The 23687-nt window shown below is 33.0% G+C and overlaps 1 protein-coding gene across 5 annotated transcripts in view; it reads left to right on the top strand.

Moving 5' to 3' along the window:
* Positions 1 to 15400, top strand: part of LOC129807959 (protein-tyrosine sulfotransferase) — a 69132-nt gene extending 53732 nt beyond the window's left edge. For 3 of the 5 annotated variants that reach the window (XM_055857579.1, XM_055857581.1, XM_055857580.1), the window contains exons 6-10: positions 5227 to 5467; positions 6000 to 6179; positions 9941 to 10077; positions 10272 to 10470; positions 14492 to 15400. In XM_055857579.1, the coding sequence (XP_055713554.1) occupies positions 5227 to 5467; positions 6000 to 6179; positions 9941 to 10077; positions 10272 to 10470; positions 14492 to 14722 (988 nt within the window). In that variant the 3' untranslated portion in view covers positions 14723 to 15400. The remainder of the gene's footprint in view (positions 1 to 5226; positions 5468 to 5999; positions 6180 to 9940; positions 10078 to 10271; positions 10471 to 14491) is intronic. The other 2 variants (XM_055857583.1, XM_055857582.1) reach the window with 1 other exon arrangement.
* The last annotated feature ends 8287 nt before the right edge of the window (positions 15401 to 23687 follow it).

Raw genomic sequence — 23687 nt, 5'->3', positions numbered from 1 at the left:
TTGATAAGAAATTAGAGCAGTTAAGCCATTTGGCTAAGCCTTAGGTCTGAAGCCCATATTAGGGGGTAAGGCGAACGAGCAGCGTGATGGAAGATCCACGCTCAGAATCCCCAGCCGCTCCCTACGAAAATTTGGCAACCGGGCCCAAAGAAAACCGGAAAGTCCGGGTATCTTTTAATAGCCGCAAAAATTAAAAAAAATAGCTGAGATTCTTTACAGGCGACCTCGAAATGCGTGCAACTCGGAGTGTTTGCAAGACGGAATGCGTGAAAATTCGATTGTGAATTGAATTTTGGGGGTAAAGAATCGCGTCGAAAAAACGGTTATCGGCCACCGAAATGGATAAAATTGGTTCGACGCGATTCTTTACGACTCTTTAGTTTTCGAAATATTCGAGATTGATTAATCGAAAATCGATTTTTCTATTAATCGGACCTTCGATTAAATCGCCACGAGAGCTTTTAATGCACGAGAGCTTTCTAAAACACTAAAATTTTTCAAGGTCTGACAATTAGAACCGGAGTTATGGCCAAGTGATTATACGACCGATGGACGGGACGGGACGTACGTCCACGAAAATCGATTTTTAGCGCATATGATATTCGTGATCTATGAGTGTCAAAACATGTAAATCCAAAATTTGGGCCCGATCTGACAAGTTCGGATTTCACCTAGGACCACAAAAGCTGAGATTGTAAAGAATCTCAGCCAACTGTCTTTTTGTTTTTGGTTCATTTCGAGAACGACCTTTAAAAACTTTCTCTTGGTGTTTTATTCTTAACCTAATTTAATTAATTTAACCTAATACTACGGACACGGACAAAGGAGACTTCTTTCAAATCAACCCTTCTTATTTTTCAGCTCTATCGTGGCTGAAGTTGTCCTAGGTCTTTGAGGATCTTAAAGTGGACGATCATCTGACCCTTTTCAAATATTGACTTAGCGCTCCCCAAAGTGTTGAGGATTTTCTTTTACAAACTGGATGGATCGTACATCCACGCATGGAACGGCTGGAACAGGTCCTGTTAGGGCTTGTCCATTTCTAAACCAAGCATTTGTAGTAGGGACTGGGGCTGGGAATATTATAAACTTTTGCTGTTATCCAACATGGCGTTCCTCTGCACTCTGGATCCTCTTCTGATGACTGGCATTGTACTTCTTATATTTAATACATACCTTGTAGACGACGGCGTGATATCCTTTAGAATTCACGCATTTTGTAGTACTCCTCATGGGTCGTTCCGTGCTCAACTGGGTGATCTGCGAGACACTTAATACATCTGAATTAATATCCACATCTTGACAACTGCGTCAGGTCACCCTTTTTCTTACGGCATCGAGACCATTAGAGTTGGAATCCGTCGAGCTTAAGGAATTTGTAGAATAGCACCTGGATAGTAGTTTCCCCTTTCTTGAAACCACGATGAAGGTACGGTCTTGGATGTAGTTGGTTGTGAAATTCACTACTTTTTGGGCTTTTGACTCTTTGGCGTTGGGAAGTTCCTTGACCTTCTCTTCTTTGTATTCGTATATTCCTGACAGGAAAACTTTGAATGCATTTTTCTCTTTTCCTTCATGTTGGATATTTACATATTCTTAACGTTTTCACTCGATCATAAAAGGTTGCTTTATCATCCTGCTTGTTCATCTTGAGTTGGAAGTCCCTGATACCGTTCTTAATAAGTTGTTTCTTGAGCTGCCTGGCGTTGTTGTGAATGAGGATGATAGGAGACATCCTCTTCTCGTTGGCTTTGACTTTTTTGGCGACTTCTGTCTTCCACTCGTCGTCGTCTGAATCAGACAGAGGGCCGAAACGATTGATCGTCGGCACCGGGGCAGGTTTAGGAAGTTTCCTCTACCCTAGAGCTGAAGGCTTGTTGATAAGCGTCCCTTGCTCGAAGTTGCTTTAATCTTTTGTTTTCGAAGACAGGTTTTAACTTAACAGACACAAAGTCATGTTTTCACAGAAATAACTCGTTTGCTTCACTTGGAATGAAGGAATTGACTTCCCTGTCGTGCTAACGCGTATACCTAGCCCTCCTGAAGTATATGACTTAAGCGCAAATATGACATTTAAGTCAATATTCTGCACTTTACGTCCCAATACGGATACTTGGTGCTAGACCTCATGAATTTAGAAGCTGAGCTTGATCTTCAAAATTTTAGGCTAATACCTGAGTGTATCGATATTAATCCTCATTTTTCAGGCTAGTCCCTAAGCTGATGCCTATGTCTATTTTGGAGTTTATGATAGCTCTCAATCTTTTAAAGTTAAACTACTCTGGATTGCCTATTTCTCGACCGATTTGCTTGAATTTGAATTTTTCTGAAAGGTTTAGAGAAATCTTAAAATTTCCAACCAAGGTCTTGATATTTTTCAATCAATTTGGCAACGTCAAATGTTAAAGTCCTTTCAAATTATGTCACCAGACCCTGGTAAAAATGAAAGGGTCACCGAGGATCCTTTAAAAGGGTCACTATTTTGACACCTTTTTTACTTCGGAATAAACGAATAAAATCAATGAAAAGTCATCTTTGGTGTTCGCTCAGATGAAAGAAATATGATATGACTAATAAGTTTACAATAAAACTTAATTTATTGTGATAAATATGCATTAAAAAATTTCAAGAGATACAAGTGAACTTTTCAACAGATAAAATATGATCGATTTTATTCTGAAAGGGATCAATTTAACCATTTTACTTTTACAAGTGGATAATATGTTTTGAGATAGCTTCAAAACATGGTCAAACACTTAAAATTGCCTAGTTCGTAAGCATTTATCAATTTTGAAATGGTTTTCTGAAAATTTGTAAACAAATCACATTCAAATCGGTTATTAATTGGTATGAATTCAAAAACCATGCGAAAAGATAAAGATATTTCGTGGAGAGCTGTTTCTCGTGAGTTCAAGCATTTCACTAAACTGGGACACTTTTCTTTCTTGAATATCCTATTTTCTTCTCTATTAAATCAAAGTTTAAGTATGTAATTTAAACGCAGTTTAATGACAACTAACGTTAAGCATAGTAGAATTTTAATGTGATAACTCTGTTAAACAATGAATAGAGGACTATGATTAATTTGCAATGTAGAATCATATGCTAAAATTTGTATCTTCAACATTATAGATTTAATTCTGCTTTGTTGCAGTAGAAACTTCTTTTAAATCTTATATGTTTTGTATGGTTTTTGAACATTTTTTTAAAGAGAGGAACATGAAAAAAACCAACCATAAAATTTCGCAGTTAAAGCACGATATTTATTTATTGAGAACTCAATTGAAAATAAAATGATTTTTAATGATGTTTTCCCGGAACTTCAACTACATTTTATTTGAGAAACTCTTGAAAAATCCATTCTATAGCAAATAAATCACTGGAATACAATTGATTGTAATCCTTTTATCTGTTCTGAAATAGAGTGAAATTTACAATGAATCTATTCGGTCATTCCTATCAGTAGTATTTTATGTTTTCTTGTGAAATTCTTCTGTTCACAACTTTATATACCGTCGTTGCGGGTGACTTTGCACGTTTTTTCGCTGTTTTTCAACTTTGCCCTCTAAAAGTGGATAGTTAAAGTGAAGGGAGGGGGGTTTTTGAGTAAAATTATTTGTATTCAGTTGTTAATGAATAGATTTTGTGCCAATAGCATTAATTTTATAAAATTTTACTATGTTTAAAAAAATCAAGAAAAAAGGCTTGCACTGGGGATAAGGTGCGGGTGACTTTGCACTTTTTAATAAATACTAAAAAATCAACAATTTCTGATAATAAACGACAATGAAGATCTTCACATCTAAGGGTAAGATGCACGAGATCTACAAGATGACATGATCGCCATATTGATTTGACGTTTCTGTCCGCCATTTTGAATAACTGTCAAAATCTAAAACTGGCCCGATTGGGTTGAAATTTTAGTACGTTGTAGCTGATATCAAGACCTTTTCAGAACGTATCTATGTTCCGGTCTACGTCAAGTATTTACCTTGATACAGGGGCTCAAAGTTTAAAAATTTGAAATATTCATATTTTGGCGATCTTTATTTTCTAATCCTGAATTTTAAAACATAAACGAAATGCCTCTGTAACCATTAGAAATGGTTGAGGCTTTTATTTTATATATTTATTTACTCTTACATAATTAAAAAAAAATGAAAAGTGCATTTATTTATTTTTTTATTTTTTCATATTTGCAAAAGTTTTTCAGATCTTCAAATAATATGCTGTTATAAAGAAAAACATTACTTTTCTTTTTGTTTGTTTTTTAGATCTCATCACCTAACGATAATACTGCCTTTTTTGTGATGGTTTCGATAAAAGAAGCTCTCCGTAGTTCTGTATTAATGAAAATGTCAAAATTTTGAACTTGGAGCCCCAGTATCCAGACAATCGCTTGACCTAGGTCGGATTTTATATATGTTCTGAAAAGGTCTTGACATCAGCCAGAACATACTAAAATTTCAGCTCAATCGGATGAGATTTTTGTTTTGACAGTTATTCAAAATGGCGGACAGAATCGTCAAATCAAGATGGCGACCACACCATCTTGTAGATCTCGGTCATTTCATCTTAAGTTATAAAAAATTTTGATAATTTTTGGCCAAATACTTCTATAATAAAGCTTAAGAAAGTCCATTATATGCAATTTTTTAATATAAATCATGCGTTCTTAGGAAGACTATAGTGAAAAAAAGGAATTTACTAAAAATAATGATCAAAATCAAAGTGAATTATTCTAGCCAGATAAATTTAGAATAGATTTGGGCAATTTACTTCTCTGAAATCGATTTTGGAATTGCATCTTCAGATAACTTTTTCGCGGAGTCGTTTTTTGACAAAATACCTATACTAGGATTTCATTGACTATTACTGAAACTACAAGAATCCTTTTGAGGATCATTGTACCTTACTTGGTACTTAACATATCCCTATATACTTCGACATAGTAGACCGGATCGGCGAAGACTATCAATAAGTGCTAGAATTGTTCAAAGTCTCACGAACAGCAGAGTGCAAAGTCACCCCCCGAGTGCAAAGTCACCCGCAACGACGGTACTTTAATGACAAATTTTCATTTTAAAAAAATATATAAGGAGGGAATGGAAATTTCTTGGAGATTGAATAGGTTGTAATTTGGTGAAGAGAACAGTATTGATCGGATAGAGCTGACATTATTTGTTGGGCAATTTCAGATAAATTGAAAGCAATTTTCTTTTACAGATGTGGTCAGGAGACAAGAGTAATTCCCCGTATCTTGCAATTGAGATCACATTGGTTGAAGTCAGAGAAGGAGAGTGTACGATTGCAAGAGGCTGGTATCAGTAAGGAAGTGATGAATAGTGCAATTGCTCAGTTTTGTTTGGAAATAATTGCCAAACATGGTGAACCAGCATCGAGATTGTGCAACAAGGATCCACTGACACTTAAAATGGGATCCTATGTCATTGAGCTTTTCCCTCAGGTAAATTAATTTCATCTGCTGTTGAAGGATGTTTTCTTTGGTGGTTTTCACATACATATACATATATATGTGTGCCTTTTGGGCAGGAGCGGTGGGTTAAACATTGAGGAGGAAAATTACACAATTGACTTCAACTCTATACAAGTTCCAGCAAGTTTTTGGGGGAGGTCTTTTATTGTGTTTGTTTTATTATTTTCTCCCCATTCTCTTTGAGCAAGGAGCCTTGTTTGCTTTCCTGCTACAACAACATTGTTGTATATAACGATTGAATTCACGTGAATATGGGACATTGTTGGGAGTTTGGGATCAAATCACTTAGTTAGAGTTGATTGTTGTTGCGGACGATATGGATGAAAGTACAATTGGAAATAGGAAAATTGTATACGTTAAATTAGTGCTGGAGGTTTTCTATGTGATATTTTGCTCCTTACCTCCCATATATCAGCCCTTTTAGCTATTTATAGGAAGAAAATTGGAAGAAAATTCTGTGGAAATATCTCATGCATTGTTTTCCGTTTGCTTTTGTGTATAGGCAAAATTCCTATTTATGGTACGAGATGGACGTGCTACTGTGCATTCCATTATATCGAGAAAAGTGACAATAACAGGATTCGATCTGACTAGCTATCGGCAATGTCTCACCAAATGGAATCATGCCATTGAAACCATGCATGAACAGTGCAGAGAAATTGGCAGAGATCGATGTATGATGGTGAGTTTGTAATTAAAATATTCAAGAGGATACTCCTCTATATATACTGGACTTTTTCCCCCTAACTATAATTTACATGATGGCTTTCACTTTAAAAAATTCAAAAAGTAAATAAAATTGAAGTTTTGAATATACTCAAAATCAATAAAGTTTGAAATTGAAAACTTGCATAAAGTACATTGTAGCCTCAATCGTCAATTTTGCGGAAAATGTAAAGCACAATTGAACTTTATATTTAAACCCTTTTATGGTTAAATGAAATTTAATTATAAATTTTACACACCTCTTTCTTTTGAAGGTTTTAGTAATTTGATAACACTAATTGTGCACGGTTACAAAAAACACTAATGATTTTTTCAATGTACAGTGAAATGATTTAATTACAAAGAATAATTCGCACTTGTTAAAGTGGAAAGCCATAACGGTGTAAAAAATATTTTGCAAAATTTTCCATAAATAAAAATTCCCACTGGAGACTTAGGAAATGCTCGCAAATCCTATAAATAACTAAAAAGTTCGTAAAAGTTTGTACTCTTTCACAAACATTGTTCGTAACATGATCGCTTTCGGGCATTTTTTGTTCCTTTACAAACAGTTATTCGTACATTTTTGTTAGGCTGACAACACTTTACGAACAAATGACAACATTTTACGAACATTTTTCGTGTGTTCACGAATATTTATAAAAACAAATAGTCGTTAAGGTATCATACTAAGAACAATGTTTGTAAAATGTACAAAGTTTTATGAACTTTACAAACATTTTTCGTAATATTATCACTTAGCGAGTACATTTTGTTCTTTTACAAAGATTTGTTCGTAAACACACATATTGGATTTTACCATAAGTTCTCCTTCTTGCAAGTAATTACTTTATCAGTGCTAAACCATAAAAAATGCAGTGAAATATATAAATGAATATTTATTTCTTTAAATAAATAAATATAGAAAGTGTCAATCTTCTGATTACATTTTCAAAAATTAGGAAATCACAAAGAAAAACCAGTGCGCCATTACAACTTATTAAGTGCAAAAATATTGTCATCATAAAAACCACATGACTTTATTTTGTTAACTTTTGCGTTGACATTTATTGTGAGATTTAAAAAGTTTGGAAAGTACGACTTTTGTGTGAAAGTTTTCTAAATACACCCATAATTTTTAATACTTAACACAAGTAGTATTTATTTCAACTTGGTTCTACAGAAACTGTGCTAACACTATAAGTTTATTATTTACGAACACAATAGTTTCATGTATTTTTAGAAAACAGGAATCTTTTCTATAAAATTAGTACATTGAAATATACTATATTTATTAAAATGTTACTTAAAATACAGTGTTTTAGCACTTTATCCTATTATTTGTGTGTTATGAATTAATTTATTTTTGAGGATGAACAAGAAACCTTTCCATGCCTAAATTGAGACTTAGTGCTTAGATTCTGACAACGTTGAAATCTGGCGGGCTGTCAAATGGCATTTTCCGAACACATAAACAATGCGTTGTCAAACGTTTTATGGGTTTTATGCATAAAATTATTTCTCTCTCGAATATGGTAGAGAAATTTCTTTTTGTACTTTTTTGGTTTATCAGTTTTTCGTTCCAAACATCATAAAACACTACCTGAATACGCGTATAATACTTTTTTCATCTCTGTAAGAACTGATTTTATGTTTCACTGGGTCACTGCAAGGGTGCGTAGTAATCATCGATAAGCTACTAACAAAGCACTAAACCTTCATTTCAACGAGAACTTAGCTAAGTCTCCAAATTTTTGAGCTTAGTCACAACCTGACCTTTTCAGACTATAACTTAAGCGCTAAGTCTCAGCCATAAGTCTCTAGTCTGAAGCCCGTATAAGTTATTTTGAGCGAACTTTACAGTGATTTTTAAATGGTTCAAATCGATTGCGAATCGGCAAATGGTCAATAATCCGAAAGTAGAGATATCTAATATAGCATCGAAGTCACAAGTTCGAACATTTCGCATTGTTTGGAACTCTGCAACCCCCTTTTTTTTTAATATAATATGAATAAATTTTTAAATAAATAAATTACCCCTGCGAGCGAGCACAGTTAGCTAAAAAAGACAGCGTTTTCAACATATTTTTGCTGAAAATCTTGCCTTTTTTAACGAACTGTGCTCGCTGGGACGTAGCCGGGCTTTTGCCCTGTACACTCTTAGAAAAGTTTAGACATCATTACTGATGAAAATTAGTTGATAGGGCGATTATTATCAAATCTATTTAAAATGGTTCTTATAATTTTAAAACATTTTTCTCATAATAATTTTATTAGTAGTAAGACCATAAGTTGCAACACTTATTTCATAATGGTTTCATACAATTATATTTGCTTGTGTTAAATAAATGAAATCGATAGCCCAACTAATATTGATCACTATTTCTATTTAGTTCTCACAACTAATACAAATAAAGGAGCCTATATTTTCAGAAAGTTATGACAACTTTTTCAATAGTAAAGAGTGGTTTTTTACTTATGTGTTGAAGCTTTATCGAGTTTCAAGCAGCCACCGTGCTTCAGTCCTACGGAAGAAGTGCATGTGAAAGGATGTCGCGTCTTTCAAGTCCCACTATCTTAAGGGGACTTTATGCTTTATATGCCAAATTTTTCTAGGGTAATCAGTGCGAATCTCAGATGAATATTTTCTAAAATTCATAAATTAAATAAAAATTATAAATAAAAATATTATTGATTATATAGAGTATCCACCGTAGAGTGATATTCTGCATCATTTTACCAGCAAACTTCTGTTGGATCCTTATGGTCTTACGCATGAATTTGGAAAAGAAAATGGAAAAGGAATATGAATAGCATAAAATAATTTTAAAAATTCTAAAAGAAAACAATTATTACGAATTAATCTTCATAACTAATAAGATATAGGCATCACAATAAATGCCATATAGTAACCACAACTAATATGATATAGTTATTACAGCCAATAACCCCGTTTATTTAGTTATTGGAACTAATATGTTATAGTACCCATTACTATTTTGATTTAGTTGTGAAAACTAAATGAAAAGGATACTTCAACTAATTGAGGTCAACTATTTCATTTAGTTAGCCAACCTAAATATATAGTTGGGTCAATACTTACTATATTTTATAGTTCTAATAAATGCATATGAGCTTGTACGAACTAGTTTTTTCTAAGAGTGAAGATCCCTTACGAAGACCAAGGCTTATCGTGGCCAATTGTCCGGTAGCGATCCAGCTGACCCAGCTCTGTATCTCCATCCGAAAACTTCCAAGCCCATCCTCCACACGATGGGCAACAGAATTATATCGCCAGTAAAAGACGTTGCTTGGAGCGAGAGGAGGAAAATATGAATTTCCCGCGAACAGGGAAGGGAATCCATTAGCCGGGCTAGGACAAAAATACAGAGAACTTTCTGTCAGTTTTTCTGTTAGATTATCAAAATCCTAAATATATTGATTTAAGTTCAAGATTTGCATTTATTTTAGAAATTTGATTAAAAATTAATTACTGAGTAACATCTTCCAACTTTAGTTCCAAATCGAATTAGCGTGCAATCCGAGTTTGCTCACGTTGAGAATCTCTCCTACAATACGCTGATCTAGACTTATCTCTTGTTTTAAAATTCTGCAATAAAATCCACAAATTCATCGATAAAGTTAGAGTGTTAAAGTGATCCTGTATCGATTTTGTTCTGTTTTCGTTTTTGTTCTTTTTCTGCTTTGTCTGATGACTTATTTTGTCCCCTTTTGTAGGTTTACTACGAGCAGTTAGTTTTACATCCCGAAGAGTGGATGAGAAAAATCCTAAAATTCCTCGATGTTCCATGGAATGAAAGTGTTTTGCATCATGAGGAATTTATAAATAAACCAAATGGAGTCTCTCTTTCTAAGTAAGTCTACATTGAAATGTATATTTTTCTAAAGAATGTCTCCTTCTCCTTTTTTTTCTCTCTCTCCGCATTTTCTGCACATTTTCTTTTTTTTTATGATGCTTTCTATCTGAAGAGTGAAATCCATGATTTTATTTCTGTGTGGAGGATATTAATGTTGATTCTTTTGTCTTGTTTGTCTTACTCTAATTTAGGGTGGAGAGATCATCAGATCAAGTGATTAAGCCGGTAAATTTGGAAGCCATGAGCAAATGGGTGGGCCACATTCCTGATGATGTGGTCCGCGATATGGCCGATATAGCACCAATGCTATCAATTCTCGGCTATGATCCCTATGCCAATCCTCCCGATTATGGTAAGCCAGACTCTTGGGTGAAGGATAATACGTCTAAAGTAAGATTTACGTTCCAAAGTGAAAACGCACAAAATTCCAAATTACCATTCATCTCACTTTCATTTTGATTTTTGTTTTTTTTTCCCTTTTCTGTTCGGAATTTTCTTTTCTTTTGCTTGCAAACCTAATACCTTTTGGGTGAGTTAAAAGGAAAGGAAATTATACTGTGAATAAGAACAGAAGATAATTTCAGGATCTTTTTTTTATATCTTTGGGAGGAAGAAAATTGATAAGCAAATACCCAAGAAGCAGTGAATTTTTCTTTGGCTAAATATTAATAATGATAGAGGACATTAGGCTTTGGTTTTTATTTTCGAACTAAATCAAATTTATTGAGTTTTTTATTATACTTAGCATGCCTTTTCTTGACCTTTTACCTAATATCTGCATGAATTAATTAAAATTATTAAATTAGTTATTAAAATTATAAAAACAAATAAGTTAAAATATCTAGATATAATATTTACAAGGGATCATTTATATGGAAAATTCTGTAGGAATTGCGTGCGAAAAGCTACACGAAATTCTATGACAGCTTTCCGAAAGCCTTTGAAGTTTCCAATCAGAGAGAAAGTTTGCATAAATGCTAGAAAATTTCCAAAAGTTCGGTAATACTTATAAATAACTTTATAAAATATTGCGAAACATATCGAAACTTTAGAATTATTGAGGAAAATCTAAAAACGCAAAATATTTTACGATAAACTCAATAAAACTTTCGCGAAAAATCCGAAAAAAAACTAAGAAGTTTTCGCATAAACTGAAAAACCTGAAACCCTGGTTCCCCTGGTTAATGTAATGAGGTTGGAAATATGTCGTAAAGAAATCATAACGGCGCTGTACGATGTCGCAATCGGTGGCAGCCAAAATACCGAATGTTCAAAATCCTTCCGTTCAGTAATAAAACCTTTCGAAGAGACAAAGCCACTCCAAAGCCAAGCCAAATCGGTTCGAAAATCTACCGGCGGAAGCCTAAAAAACAAGTTCGCATACTCGCCGCTTTAGCGCTGATTGTTGTGCAATTTCTAATTTTCGGTATTATCCTGACACTTCAATTGTCAACAAATAGTACGTAAACGTGTGCTGAAAAAGTGATTTTTGGTGTAGTTTTATGGAATTTCAGGATGGCAGAACGTTTGAATTAAAATTTTATTAAAATAAACATCCTTTTGATGAACTTGCTCTCTTTTGTGTAACTCGTCGCGTTAAACGTTCGAACTTTCAACGGGTTTTTAGGTAAGTTCTCTCTGATATAACTTCGAATCGGCAGAGAAAAAACTTCAACTGGAGAGAGTTCTCAAATCGGGAAAGTTATTACTAAATAAGAGGAATACGACGACAGAGGATAATGTGTGGCATTTTTTCCCAAAACACACAAAATTTCTCTTTGCCTCCAGCAAGTGCAGATGCAATCGTGAGAGTAGCTAAGACTCTATTACGAATTCGGGATCTTGGCTTTTTCGGAATTTGGCTTTTGGCTCGTTAGCATTAGGGACTTTGACCATAACTCGTCATAACGTAATAATGTTGAACAATGTTGTAGTAAACCCTGTAATGACGTTACAGGGACGATATAGCATCGTGGGAACGTCTTTATTACGTCGTAGTTACCTAGTAGCGACCTCATTTCAATTAGGAATTTTATTGTTGAATGTATGCTATAGAAAGGAATAGCCGACAGTGGATCGTGACCGAATTGGCATTTTAATACAAATTGTCCTTTCGATGAGCGTTAGAATTTGTTGATAAAGTCTTATGCATTACGCGATTTTGCTATAAGAGTTTTTAAAATCTTTTTGTCACTAAAGTCTTGAACGGGATCGGTAATCTTTGTTTTATCCATTCTGTTTTTTGCACTTTTGTTATTCCCAGTTTGTCTTTGGAATCTTTATCTTCGGTAATTTTTGTTTTTTGGAAACTTTGTCTTTGGAAATCTTATCTTTCATACATTTTGTACAAGTATCGGAAATTTTATCTGTCATACAGGAAAATTCCCTTTGCGCCAAATGACGAAACTCAAAACTTTCTAAAAGAGAATTTCCCTTTGCCCCAAAGGACGAACCTATAAACTTTCCAATACACAGAAAATTCCCCTTTGCCCCAAAGGACGAAAACAAAAACTTCCCAAAACACAGAAAATTCCCCTTTACCTCAAAAGACGTAACTAAAAACTTCCCAAAAGAGAATTTCCCTTTGCCTCAAAGGACGAAACTAAAAACTTGCCAAAACACAGAAAATTCCCTTTGCCCCAAAGGAGGAAACCAAAAACTTCCCAAAACACTGTTGTAATTTCTTTATTTAATAAAATATACTTGTTTAAAATAATATGAAAGATAAGATTTTCAAAGACAAACTGGGAAAAACAAAAGTGTAAAAAACAAAATGAAAAAAACCAAGATTCTGTAAACCGTCTTGAACAAATGACCAAATCCTTTTTTTGGCTGATCAAAATATTGAAGCTTTTATAGCATTTCGCGATCATGTTATAGCAATTATTAATTGGAAATTTTTGTTGTTTACCTAAAGTGCGATCATGTTATAGCAATAATTGGAAATTTTTGTTGTTTACCTAAAGTGCATTTTTAATCGAATTAATTTAAAATGCTTCAAGAAAGTATCACAATTGAATGGATCTCAGTGGAGCCTCTGATATCCGTTGCGTGGAAGATAGCAGTGAATGTGTATTAATAAAAGTAGGGGCTCAAAGGGCTCACAGGACCTGATAGAAGAACCAGAAACTCCCATTTCGTTGGCGATTGTGTTAAAGTTTTCTTTTAGAACCGTTTTGATACGGTCGGTGGAATATCTACAAGTTTGAGTCGATTTCGTTTTCTATAAATTTGTTTCTAAAATTTGGAATCGAATATAGATATTTTGTTCCCATTGTCGGGAACAAATTTGTGTAATTTAAAAGATTTCGTCCGTTTTGTCTAACACTTAAGGCCTATACTTCAGTCGAGATGGATTTCAGTGGCGAAAGTTCATAAAAAACATCAAATAAGTCAACAGTGTTTTATACAGACGCGTGCATTACAAAATCATGTGCGAAAGCTAGCAGGGGGCAAATTCTGCTATTCGAATTTCTCACGTGAGTACAAAAATAGAGAAACACACTAAGCTAAGGAGAGTCAATCACCCTAAAATAATGTGCAATTTTTGGTGAATAGCTCGGATGGGAATCTCGAATCTCGAAAAAAAAGTGAAACCATAAATATTGTAGCTCGTAAAATGCCACAAATTAGGCGTCCTTCTCGCTTCGATGGTTGCTTTCGGAACAAATTCATTACTTATATTGGGTATCTTTTTGTCCCTCCTAGAAATCTTCCTAGAAGGTACAAATCTGTTTCAAAAAATTACGGTGTCCATTGAGGCACTAATTTTTAGAACAAATTCGGTACTAATGTTGAGTATCTTTGAGTCTGACCGAGCTAGAATTTTTTTGGAACAAATATGTTCCGATTTTTTTTACCGTGTAGTTACTTTAAAAATGTCGGAATTACATTTTAAATACAAATAGAAAGTCTCAAATGTTTATAAAAAATGTTTATAAAATAATTAAAAAAAAAATAGAAGCTTGGCTTTTCTGGCTTAATAAAAAAATAATCATAACTTACATTATAAATTGATGTAACTTAATCGCCCATGCTGTTTAAATTTGAGGTTAGAATTAAATAACTAAATTTTTGCTTTTTTATAATCGGAAACTGAACTTTGATCATCTTTATTAACATTTTTTACTGCTTTGGGTAGAATATAATAAGGTACGGATGTTGAAGTTCCAAGAAATGGGTATAAAAAGGTCATAAACTCAAATTATGATGACCTTTCTTGGCTATTTGGGTACTATGTTTGTTTCCCTTCATTGTTTCGCTTTGTTCCTTTTGCATTTTTCCCATGATATACAAAATATTTGCTATATTATATATATACACAATTTTCCCGTTGTAAGGGAGCAAAGAGCAGGGGAAAATTTGTATTTTATTTCTCTTTCTTCTTTTGCTTGGTTTGTATTTCATCAAGGTAAAGGCAAATAAGAAGTTGTGGGATATCAGAGCGGATCAACTTCTTAATCGTAATGAGGTGTATGACAAAGATGAGAAGGAGAATAATAATTCGAATTCAGACGATACTGAGGCACAGGGAGATCAGGGTGGTGCAGGTGGGAGTGAAACTGAAGCTGGGGGAGGCGATGGCGTGGCTGGTGATATGCCTAGAAATGCCGGAGGTGACGATAATGACATGAAATCGTGATACTGGACCATTAGAATGAGGCATTTACTATAGCATTAAGCATATTGTGTGTGCGAGTGTGAATATTTTTTTACATTGTTTTTTTTTCCTTATCCAACTTTTATTTATTGTACCAGATTTATTTTTTTGCAAAAAGTGGCGCAAAAAAACTATTTTATCAAAATGTGAATAACCGAATTGAAAACGTTACAGAAAATATGATTTTTAGAAAAGGTGGTTACTTTTTTTTTTAATCAATTTCGAGCGAGTGTGGAAGTTTTAAAAGTGACGGAAAAAATGCTAATAAAATTGTTCATTGTGCAATTAATTGCCTGATAATGTGTGCTATATATATATTATATATTTGTTTATATGATAATAATTATTAATTGCGCAAAAGATAGAATAATAATTAGTTAATGAAGGACAATTTAATTATTCACTAATGTTGACAATGAACATTTTAAGAGGAAAAATATTGTGATTTTACCGGGGTATGAGTGATTTATGAAGATGAGAAAGAGAAATAATTAAATTGAGAAGATAAGAACTAAAACAAGAACTAATCAAAGTTTAATATTTTATCTTTGAAAGACACAGAAAAAAAATCTTATTGTAAATATTATGTTATTTGTAAAAAAAAAAGAAAGAAGGGAGACGAAATAGATAAGAAAAATTGCATATAAACACATAAATTTACCCATAAGTCTTTTATTTTTGAGAGTACCAGGATTGGTAAGGAGAGAGTCCTTGGAAAAACATCAGTAAATCCGTTTGAGATTCTGTCACCGCTTCAGTGGATGGTAAGTCTGATTGTGGTTGAAGGAGACAGTGAAATTGATGTAAAAGATCTTGAGGACAATTTCACGTCACTTCTGTACTCTGTTCACCTCAAAATCCTCCCCCAGGATTTCAACTGTCGCCCAAAGTAGTTGTCGATTGATATGATTTCACACAAGTATCTGCTTTTCTTTTTTAAGAAAAAAAAATCGCTCAGGGGTTTGTTTATACGTGATTCACATAACACCTCCAATTCTGGCCCGTCTATCTCGATTATGACACCACGAGGGAGAGAGAAATGGGGAATTTTTCTTATTCCTCAAGGGAGACTTTTTTTTTCTTTTCCACTTGGATTGAGAATGTAATGTTTGAGCGATTGGAAATTTTCAGTTTTATCCCTGAGAAGCAGAGAATTTGCCGTTGAGAAATTTTCAATGATCTTGGATATTTATCTATTTGAGAGTTTTGTGCAAAAAATCGATTTTTATGGAAAATAAATCGAAAAGTTTATACTGAATACAAGGGATTTCACTTTAAATTCCGAAGAGAGAAGAGATTGGAATGAATTTAACTGAAATTAGTGTAACTTTACCTAATTTCGGACAGTTTGCAATATTGGACACCTCCTTTGTTTCTCAAATTCCAATAGTTTTATAAAGAATAAACAAAAAAATCTTAGCTCTGCAAATGAGATTCCTTAGAAAAATTCTTGGAAGAGGATCTTCGAGAAACTTGGTGTCCGATATTGCACACAAAACATATCTACATTTATTTTTATTCAATTTTAAATGTAATTAAGAATAATTTTTGAGAGAATAAATATTTGAAACTGCAATACCATTGAAAAAGAAATAAAAAATCTATTTGTAATAAAAACATTCCATTTAAAAATTTTGGGTTTTTGGTGTTTATATACAACCTTTCCGAAATTTAGCGTAGTAGCACAATTTTGGCCAAGCGAATTTTATCCAAATCATATTCTAAATCTGTGAGATGTGGATTTTTTTTTGTGAAAAACATTTTTGGTAAGTAGGGTAAACTGTATAATTTGGAATTAGTGTTACAAGTTGGACAATTCGCCGGTGCAAGTTGGACAGGGATTTTTTCTTGATAAATACAGTACAAAGTTTGTTTTTAAGCACAAGGAACCAAATTATAAAACTGAAGCATTAAAAATATACAAATAAAAATGAAGTACTAAATTTATCAAGACGAAAAGCCCTGTCCAAATTGTACCATTGTCCAACTTGTACCACTGTCCAACTTGTACCACTTTACCCTAAATAAGAAAATTTAGTAAGCAAAAACTGATGTATCAACTGTACCAGATTTTACAGCACTCCCTGCTTAAAAAACTCACATTTGAGCAAAATTCTTGCCCCAAAAAGGGGGTTCGTGGTGCAATTGGTAAGAGCATTCGGCTCTTGGGCGGTGTGACTCCCGACTCGACTGTCACAATTGTGAGTTCGAGTCCCGCCCGGTGCAAATAATTGAAGCGCCTGAATGGACATTTCCACGAAACATTGTAAACTGAATAATAAATTTGTAAGCTGAACAATGTACAAAATGGCAATAAAAGCCCGGTACATTGAAATAAAATAAATAAATAAATCTTGCCCCAAAAAAAATGCAAAATTTCGGGGGAAAAATAGATTTAAGGACAGTCTTCAGGTAGGGTTAGTGTACCAAATTTCAGCCAGCTTGCAATTTCGGCCACTTCTTTTGTTTCTCAAATATCCATAATTTTTTTTTAGTTTTTGCATACTTTAAAGATTACACAATGCATAAAAAACAAGAAATAGGGGGAAGTGGGGTAGCTTTGAAATTGGGATTTTTCTCCTATATTTAAGTGGAACTGACCTATACCAAAATGTAATTTAGCTCCTCAATCTGTTTGTGCAGCTAAATTATATCACGATAAATCTCAATTTTATTTAAAAATAGATGAAAAATCCCAATTTCAAAGGTACCCCACTTTCAAAGGTACCCCACTCCCTATCACTTGATTTCCCCCTATCACTTAAATGAACGAGATGACGTGAAAAAGACTGAATGAAATTCGGAAGGGCAAGGAATTATAAGGATCAAGGTGGTCGAAACTTTACCCAAAGCTATGTTTATATTTTTATTCATTCTAAAACGCATTAAGAATGATTTTTGAGTAAACAAAAACGATAAACTCTACAATGTTCCAAGCAACATCTCTTAAAAAATATTGAATTTGTATTAAAAATATTACATTTAAAACTTGAGACTTCGGTGTTTCCTTCGAACGTTCGTGCTTTCGAATAATGTGAATTTATTTAATTTTTCCTAAAAGTCGTGCCAATAGGTGTACCTTCGGCCATTATTTGTGAAAAAATATTGGAAAAAGTAAAATTTGAAAAATTACTGACCAAAATAGATTTATTTTATTTACCAATATTGAATTTTTATTAATTACCAACCCAAAATGTGTTTCCAGTTAATAATTCTTATTCTTCCCAATCACTAAAAGATAAAATGGTTAAATTTAATTTCCCGGCATTGGCAATCATTTCATTTTTACTGATCATTTTTATCACAATACTGTCCATTCTAATGCGGGCTATATTTTTAAATGGTTAATTTGGTGAGGACAACCAAAAGTTATTGTGCGTTGGTAATTATAAGTGAGAAAACATAAAGAATATCATGCAAATAGGACTTACATAACCCGGGAACCATTATACTGCATCCTAAATTTACGTTAATTGTTCGTAAAGTAAAATTTAGGATCAAAAAGTGGCATTTGGACACCACCGACAAAACTGACCCAATGCATCCTCTTTGTAAAAGGCTCTGAAATTTTTTTTGTATTTTCTTCAAAAAATCCTTATAAGGCTCATTTAGTAGCTTTAGAATAGAGCTTTAAAGGAAACGAAAATTGAAGGTGATATAGGAATTAGATCATGAAATATTAAATTTTTATACAGAATTTCAAAAAATTGGGTCAATTTTGACGGGCACTGTAATTCTAAGTCAATTTAGACTAGTACGAAATGGAGCCGATAAAATTATCTATTTTTGGTCAGTATAACGCCAATGCACATTGGAACAGATTTCATCAAAAGCTCAAAATAAAATTAAACTTAAAATAAAATTTTTGAAGAGAATTAATAAAGAATCCCCTATACATTGTGCTTAATTTACTACAAGAATTTTTTGTCAGTTTGCTAGCATTTCCCAAGTGTCTTGCGCTTTTGGAATTCTTTTCTTTGAAAATTTGTCATTTCACTACTGGAAAAAAATTAGAAAACAGAGTTTGTGGAAGTCTTTTGGGATAATGATGGCTTCAGAAAATTAAAATTGCAGTCTCTGCTGTTTTTCAAATTTGTTTTATTAATGCGTTTAAATTTAAAACTAATTTCCTGCACTAGTTATGCATCCTTGGCACAGTATTTAATGAATTTTGAGGAAAATCTAAAATTTAGAGACAGGATTTTTTTTCTGGAGATGTTGTTCATACAATTCAGTTGGTATAAGTTTTCTCCGTAGTTTACTCCTGAAATTATCGGAAGTTATCTCATCTGTCTATTCTCGAGGAGTTCTTTAGAATTATGATCCCATTCCTCAAATCCTAACATGGATGAAGAGGAGAACATTGAGAGATTCTTCCACATTCCTTGTTGACTTGGTCAATTAATCAAGGCAATAGAGCTAGGCAGATTCACCGATTAGATCTCAATGCAAACGAGAGGCATCCGGAGCTCCAAAAACCCTCAGAAGGGTGTTAGAATCATCTCGGTATTATTTCTCTTTACCCACAGCTGTTTGAAGAGAATTCAACTTCATACAACATACACACTAAACACCGAACTAACAAAAAAAGGTTTATAGAACATTTTTTTGTGATAGGGGGAAGTGGAGCTCCTTTGAATTTGGGGCAGCTTTGAAATTGAGATTTTTATCCCATTTTTAAATAAATTTAAGCCTAATCATGGTAAACTTTCACTTTTAAGCTTACCTAGTAAAATTTGGAAAGCGAGACAGTTTGGAAAGTGGGACGAAGAAGTGTTGAATGTGGGACACCTCCCTAAAAACTTGATAATAAATCAATTAAATATTTCACTTTTCGATAAAAAGATTATTAAACCTAATTTTGTGATTATTTGAGAAGTAGAAATGCAAAAGTCGTTACTAGTGGCTCCGGCACACCTTTTAGACCAAGAAAATTTCATAAAATTGAAATTCAGGCAACTTTCATTTCCGAACTTTTTGCATAAGTCCATCCCATTCTTTCTCACTCTTCTTCTTCTTCTTTTAAGCATTACACTAAATTCAATTTAGTTTGACCTAATTTTAAGAGCGAAAGAGTAAGGAAAACTTATGCGAAACGTTCGAGTATAAAAGGGATAGTGAATTTTGATTTCATGAAATTATCTTAATCTAAAAGGTGTGCCGGAGCCATAAACAATCAAAGGGTGACTTGCAAGAATTTAAAAAATGTATTGCATTCGTGATGTTCATAACCTTCACACTTCATACGGTAGTTGTCATTTTCTCTGTTTCTCTTGGAAGTTCCTAGGAAAATATCAAAGTGTATTGTTTAATTTTTCGGCATAATTTGTGAAATATTATTAAGTCCGTAGTGAAAATCGAAGGACATACATCCATTTAAAAGGTGAATAAAAAATATTTGTGAAATATTACATTTAAAAAGGATAGAAAAGTGATTTAATTTCGCGTTACTTTTAAAACAAGTTTTATGAAATCTTGGACAAGTTGATTTTGTGAATGAAATTTACAGTTCTTGGTAATTAGAATTCATCAAGTGTTATCCGGATATAAAGAAGGGATTAGCATAACCATCTAATGTGCAAGTATATGCAGAAAACCCTTAACAATTGGTTTTCTACATATTTCGTATAATATTCTGTCATTAATATCCGTATGTCCATCTTTCCAAAAGTTTTTGTCCCACTTTCCAAAATTTTGTCCATCTTTTCAAAATGTGGTGTTTTCTAATTTGATTGAATATTCTAATTAATTGGTTGAAATTTCTAATAAAAACTGTTAAAATTCTGTTAGAGTATTTCACAAGGAATGTCATGATACAAAATAAATGAAAATATTAAGTATTTATTCGGCTTAAAAATGCATTTGAAATTGAACTTTTTCTTAAGTGTCTACCTTTCCACAATTCACCCTACACTCTTAGAAAAAATTAGTTCGTACAAGTTCATATGCAGCTATTAGAACTATAAAATATAGTAAATATAGACCCAACTATATATTTAGTTTGGGTAACTAAATGAAATAGTTGACCACACTTAGTTAAAGTATCCTTTTCATTTAGTTATCACAACTAAATCAAAATAGTAATGGGTACTATAACATATTAGTTCCAATTACTAACTAAATGGGGTTGATACCCATCTTATTGGCTGTAATAACTATATCATATTAGTTGTGGTTACTATATAGCATTCATTGTGATGCATATTTCTTATTAGTTGCTTAAAATTCGAAAGAGCTTCAACGCATTACTAAAATAAAACCCACTCTTTACTATTGGAAAAGTAGTCATAACTTTATGAAAATATAGGCCCATCTATTTACATTGGTTGTGAGAACTGAAAGCAATTAGTGACCAATATTAGTTGGGATAATGATTTCATTTAATTATCACAAGCAAATATAATTGTATGAAAGCATTATGAAATAATTGCCGTAACTTATCCACGTAAATATTGTCTTATATTCTCACTACTAATAAATTTATTATGAGTATAATGTTTTAAGAATATAAGAACTATTTTAAATAGATTTGATAATAATCGCCCGAACAACTAATTTTCATTAGTAATCACGTCTAAACTTTTCTAAGAGTGTACTTATATTTTTTTTTAAATGAAAAATAGTGTTTTTAATGTAGTTTAACTCAAACTGGAAGCTTTTTCTTTGAAAAAATGTAATACTTGTGTATTACATTTTGAGTATTAATCAACAGTAAAACAATCACAATTTTTGGGATTGGAAGTTTCAAGAAACGATTTTTTAAAAAGTTTTTTAGTATTTAGTGTAGAATTTGAGATTAGAAACATCCTCTCGACAAGCTTTAATATTTAAGAAAATGAATGTTTCAAATTTTGAAATATCATTTAATTTAAGAAAACTTAAAAATATTTGATATTTCCATTTCACACGCGTATAAATATAAAATGTTTGATAAGATTTAGATTAAAGTATTAAAGAAATGATATACTTTATAATTGAAGATTTTTGTCAGAGAATACAAAGCAGCTTTTGAAGACCGATCTAAATATTTATCAATTTAAAAACAATTTAAAAAATTCATGTTTCGAAAATTTATGTAGAATATTTAGATAAACATTTTAATTTTTTCCCGAATAATGCAGTGATAATTGAAGATTTTAGATACAAGCAATTAATTTCCTGATTTTTTTGCTCCATGGAAACTTTCTTTTTATCTAAAATTTCATTCTTTTTAAATTCATTTCCCCCTTTTTGGGTTTGTGAACCATTCACTTTAATGCAATTTCCTGCAGTCAGAGTTCGCGCCGAATTAAAATTTTACTAGAAATATAATAAATTTAATTGAATATCAAAAGCAGCAGCACTTGGTTGTATCAAAAATGAAAATTTTAGCCCATTTGGCGTCAGGGAAAACCTCTCTCTTTCTCCCATGGAAAAACTTATGGGATGTTTCTTCAATTAAAATTTTCCTTATCAGTAACGAGAATTGCTTCCCATTCCGCGAATGCATGGGAATGTGGCTAAAATTTCCACATTTTCCCTTCTTTCACTTCAAAAAGTCTGGGGTAGAGAAAACTCTTTTTGCTCCGCTTTTTCCCAATAATAAGCACAAAATAAATATAATTTCGCATTTTCTCTCGTTTTGGCATTGGGACAGAAAAGGCTGAAAAAGCAATTTTCGGGCGGGTTTTTTCGGGAGAATCTAATGAAAATTCCATACCTAACAGACATTTTCTCACTCTACACTCATTCTCGTTAATACAATCTCTCATGCTGGGTTTCATTGCTGATTACATTAAATTCTAATTTAATAGATCATTAAATGGCGGTTTTTTTTTCCTTGACACCGAGCTTTTAACGGATGGAGCTTTTTTTTTCTGGGGTGGGATGGGGTGGTTGGAGGGGTTAATGTTTTGGGGCAATCAATAGAAAAATATCGCTTTAATATTTTCTTTTTCTACCCAAGCATTAACTCACATGTGATGGCATTATTTTGATATAAATGTCAACCCTCGTTCATACTAAATTTTCCCTCAGTTTTCTCATTTTCCTTTTTTTTTCTTTGCCTCCGCTTCAGTACCAACTTGTGCTCCGTCACAAATTCTAAGGAGAAAAATAAATTTTCTCCCACTATGCAAATGACATGGGGGCGTTAATCATTTTTCCCTTGAGCTTTTTTGTTGTGCTTTTTCCCGTTCTTTTCTCCCCATTTTTCCTGGCTGCCCTTCTTAATTCATTTCATAAACGACAAATGCTTTTTTTTCTCTCTTCATCCCTCCTTCCACTTAATTTCCATGCGTTCTTTTGTAATACTAGAGAGTCTTTCATTCGGATTAAATTTTGCAAATGATAAATTCCAACGTGACATGCTTTTATGCTGCCCCTCTCTGACACTAATTCATCCCATGTTGCCACCACAGGGGAGCAACCAGACCAGGGATGCTTGAAAAAAAGGTGTTTGTGAGAATGAAGGATGTGGAACACCATAAATGGACAGTCTTTTGTAAGAATAGAATCCTATACAGCATCCACTTTAGTTGCCCATACTCTCTCTCAACTCTATAACTTTTTCCTGCCTTATCAACAAGAGGCCCCTTTGAGCTTTTTGCCATTCTTCCGTCAATAGGTCCTACTTTCCCTTTGACTCTCCTCAGACGAAAGTTTGAGGTGCTTCTTCGAAGGGTAGCAAAAAGTTCTTTTATGGCATCAATTAAAATGATTTAACTGTCAATTACTGTGATTTATGAATGGCCTAAGAATGTTTATGGGAAATTTAATCCATTAATAAGCCGAAAAAGTTTCTTTGCAACAGACTTTCATTAAATCTTGATTCATGGGATCATTTTGGTAATAGAAAAGGACGCTCGAAGAGCTCAAAGAGATTGATAAAGCATTTTAATTTTTCGTTTTTGGGATGATTAAAGTTACATTAAATTAAGACGACCAATAAAATGTCAAATAATGTAAG

The sequence above is a fragment of the Phlebotomus papatasi genome, chromosome 3, assembly GCF_024763615.1.
Source record: "Phlebotomus papatasi isolate M1 chromosome 3, Ppap_2.1, whole genome shotgun sequence".
In the NCBI taxonomy this organism is placed as follows: domain Eukaryota; kingdom Metazoa; phylum Arthropoda; class Insecta; order Diptera; family Psychodidae; genus Phlebotomus; species Phlebotomus papatasi.
The sequence above is the reverse complement of the archived record's forward strand: the minus strand, read 5'-3'. Positions and strand labels throughout refer to the sequence as shown.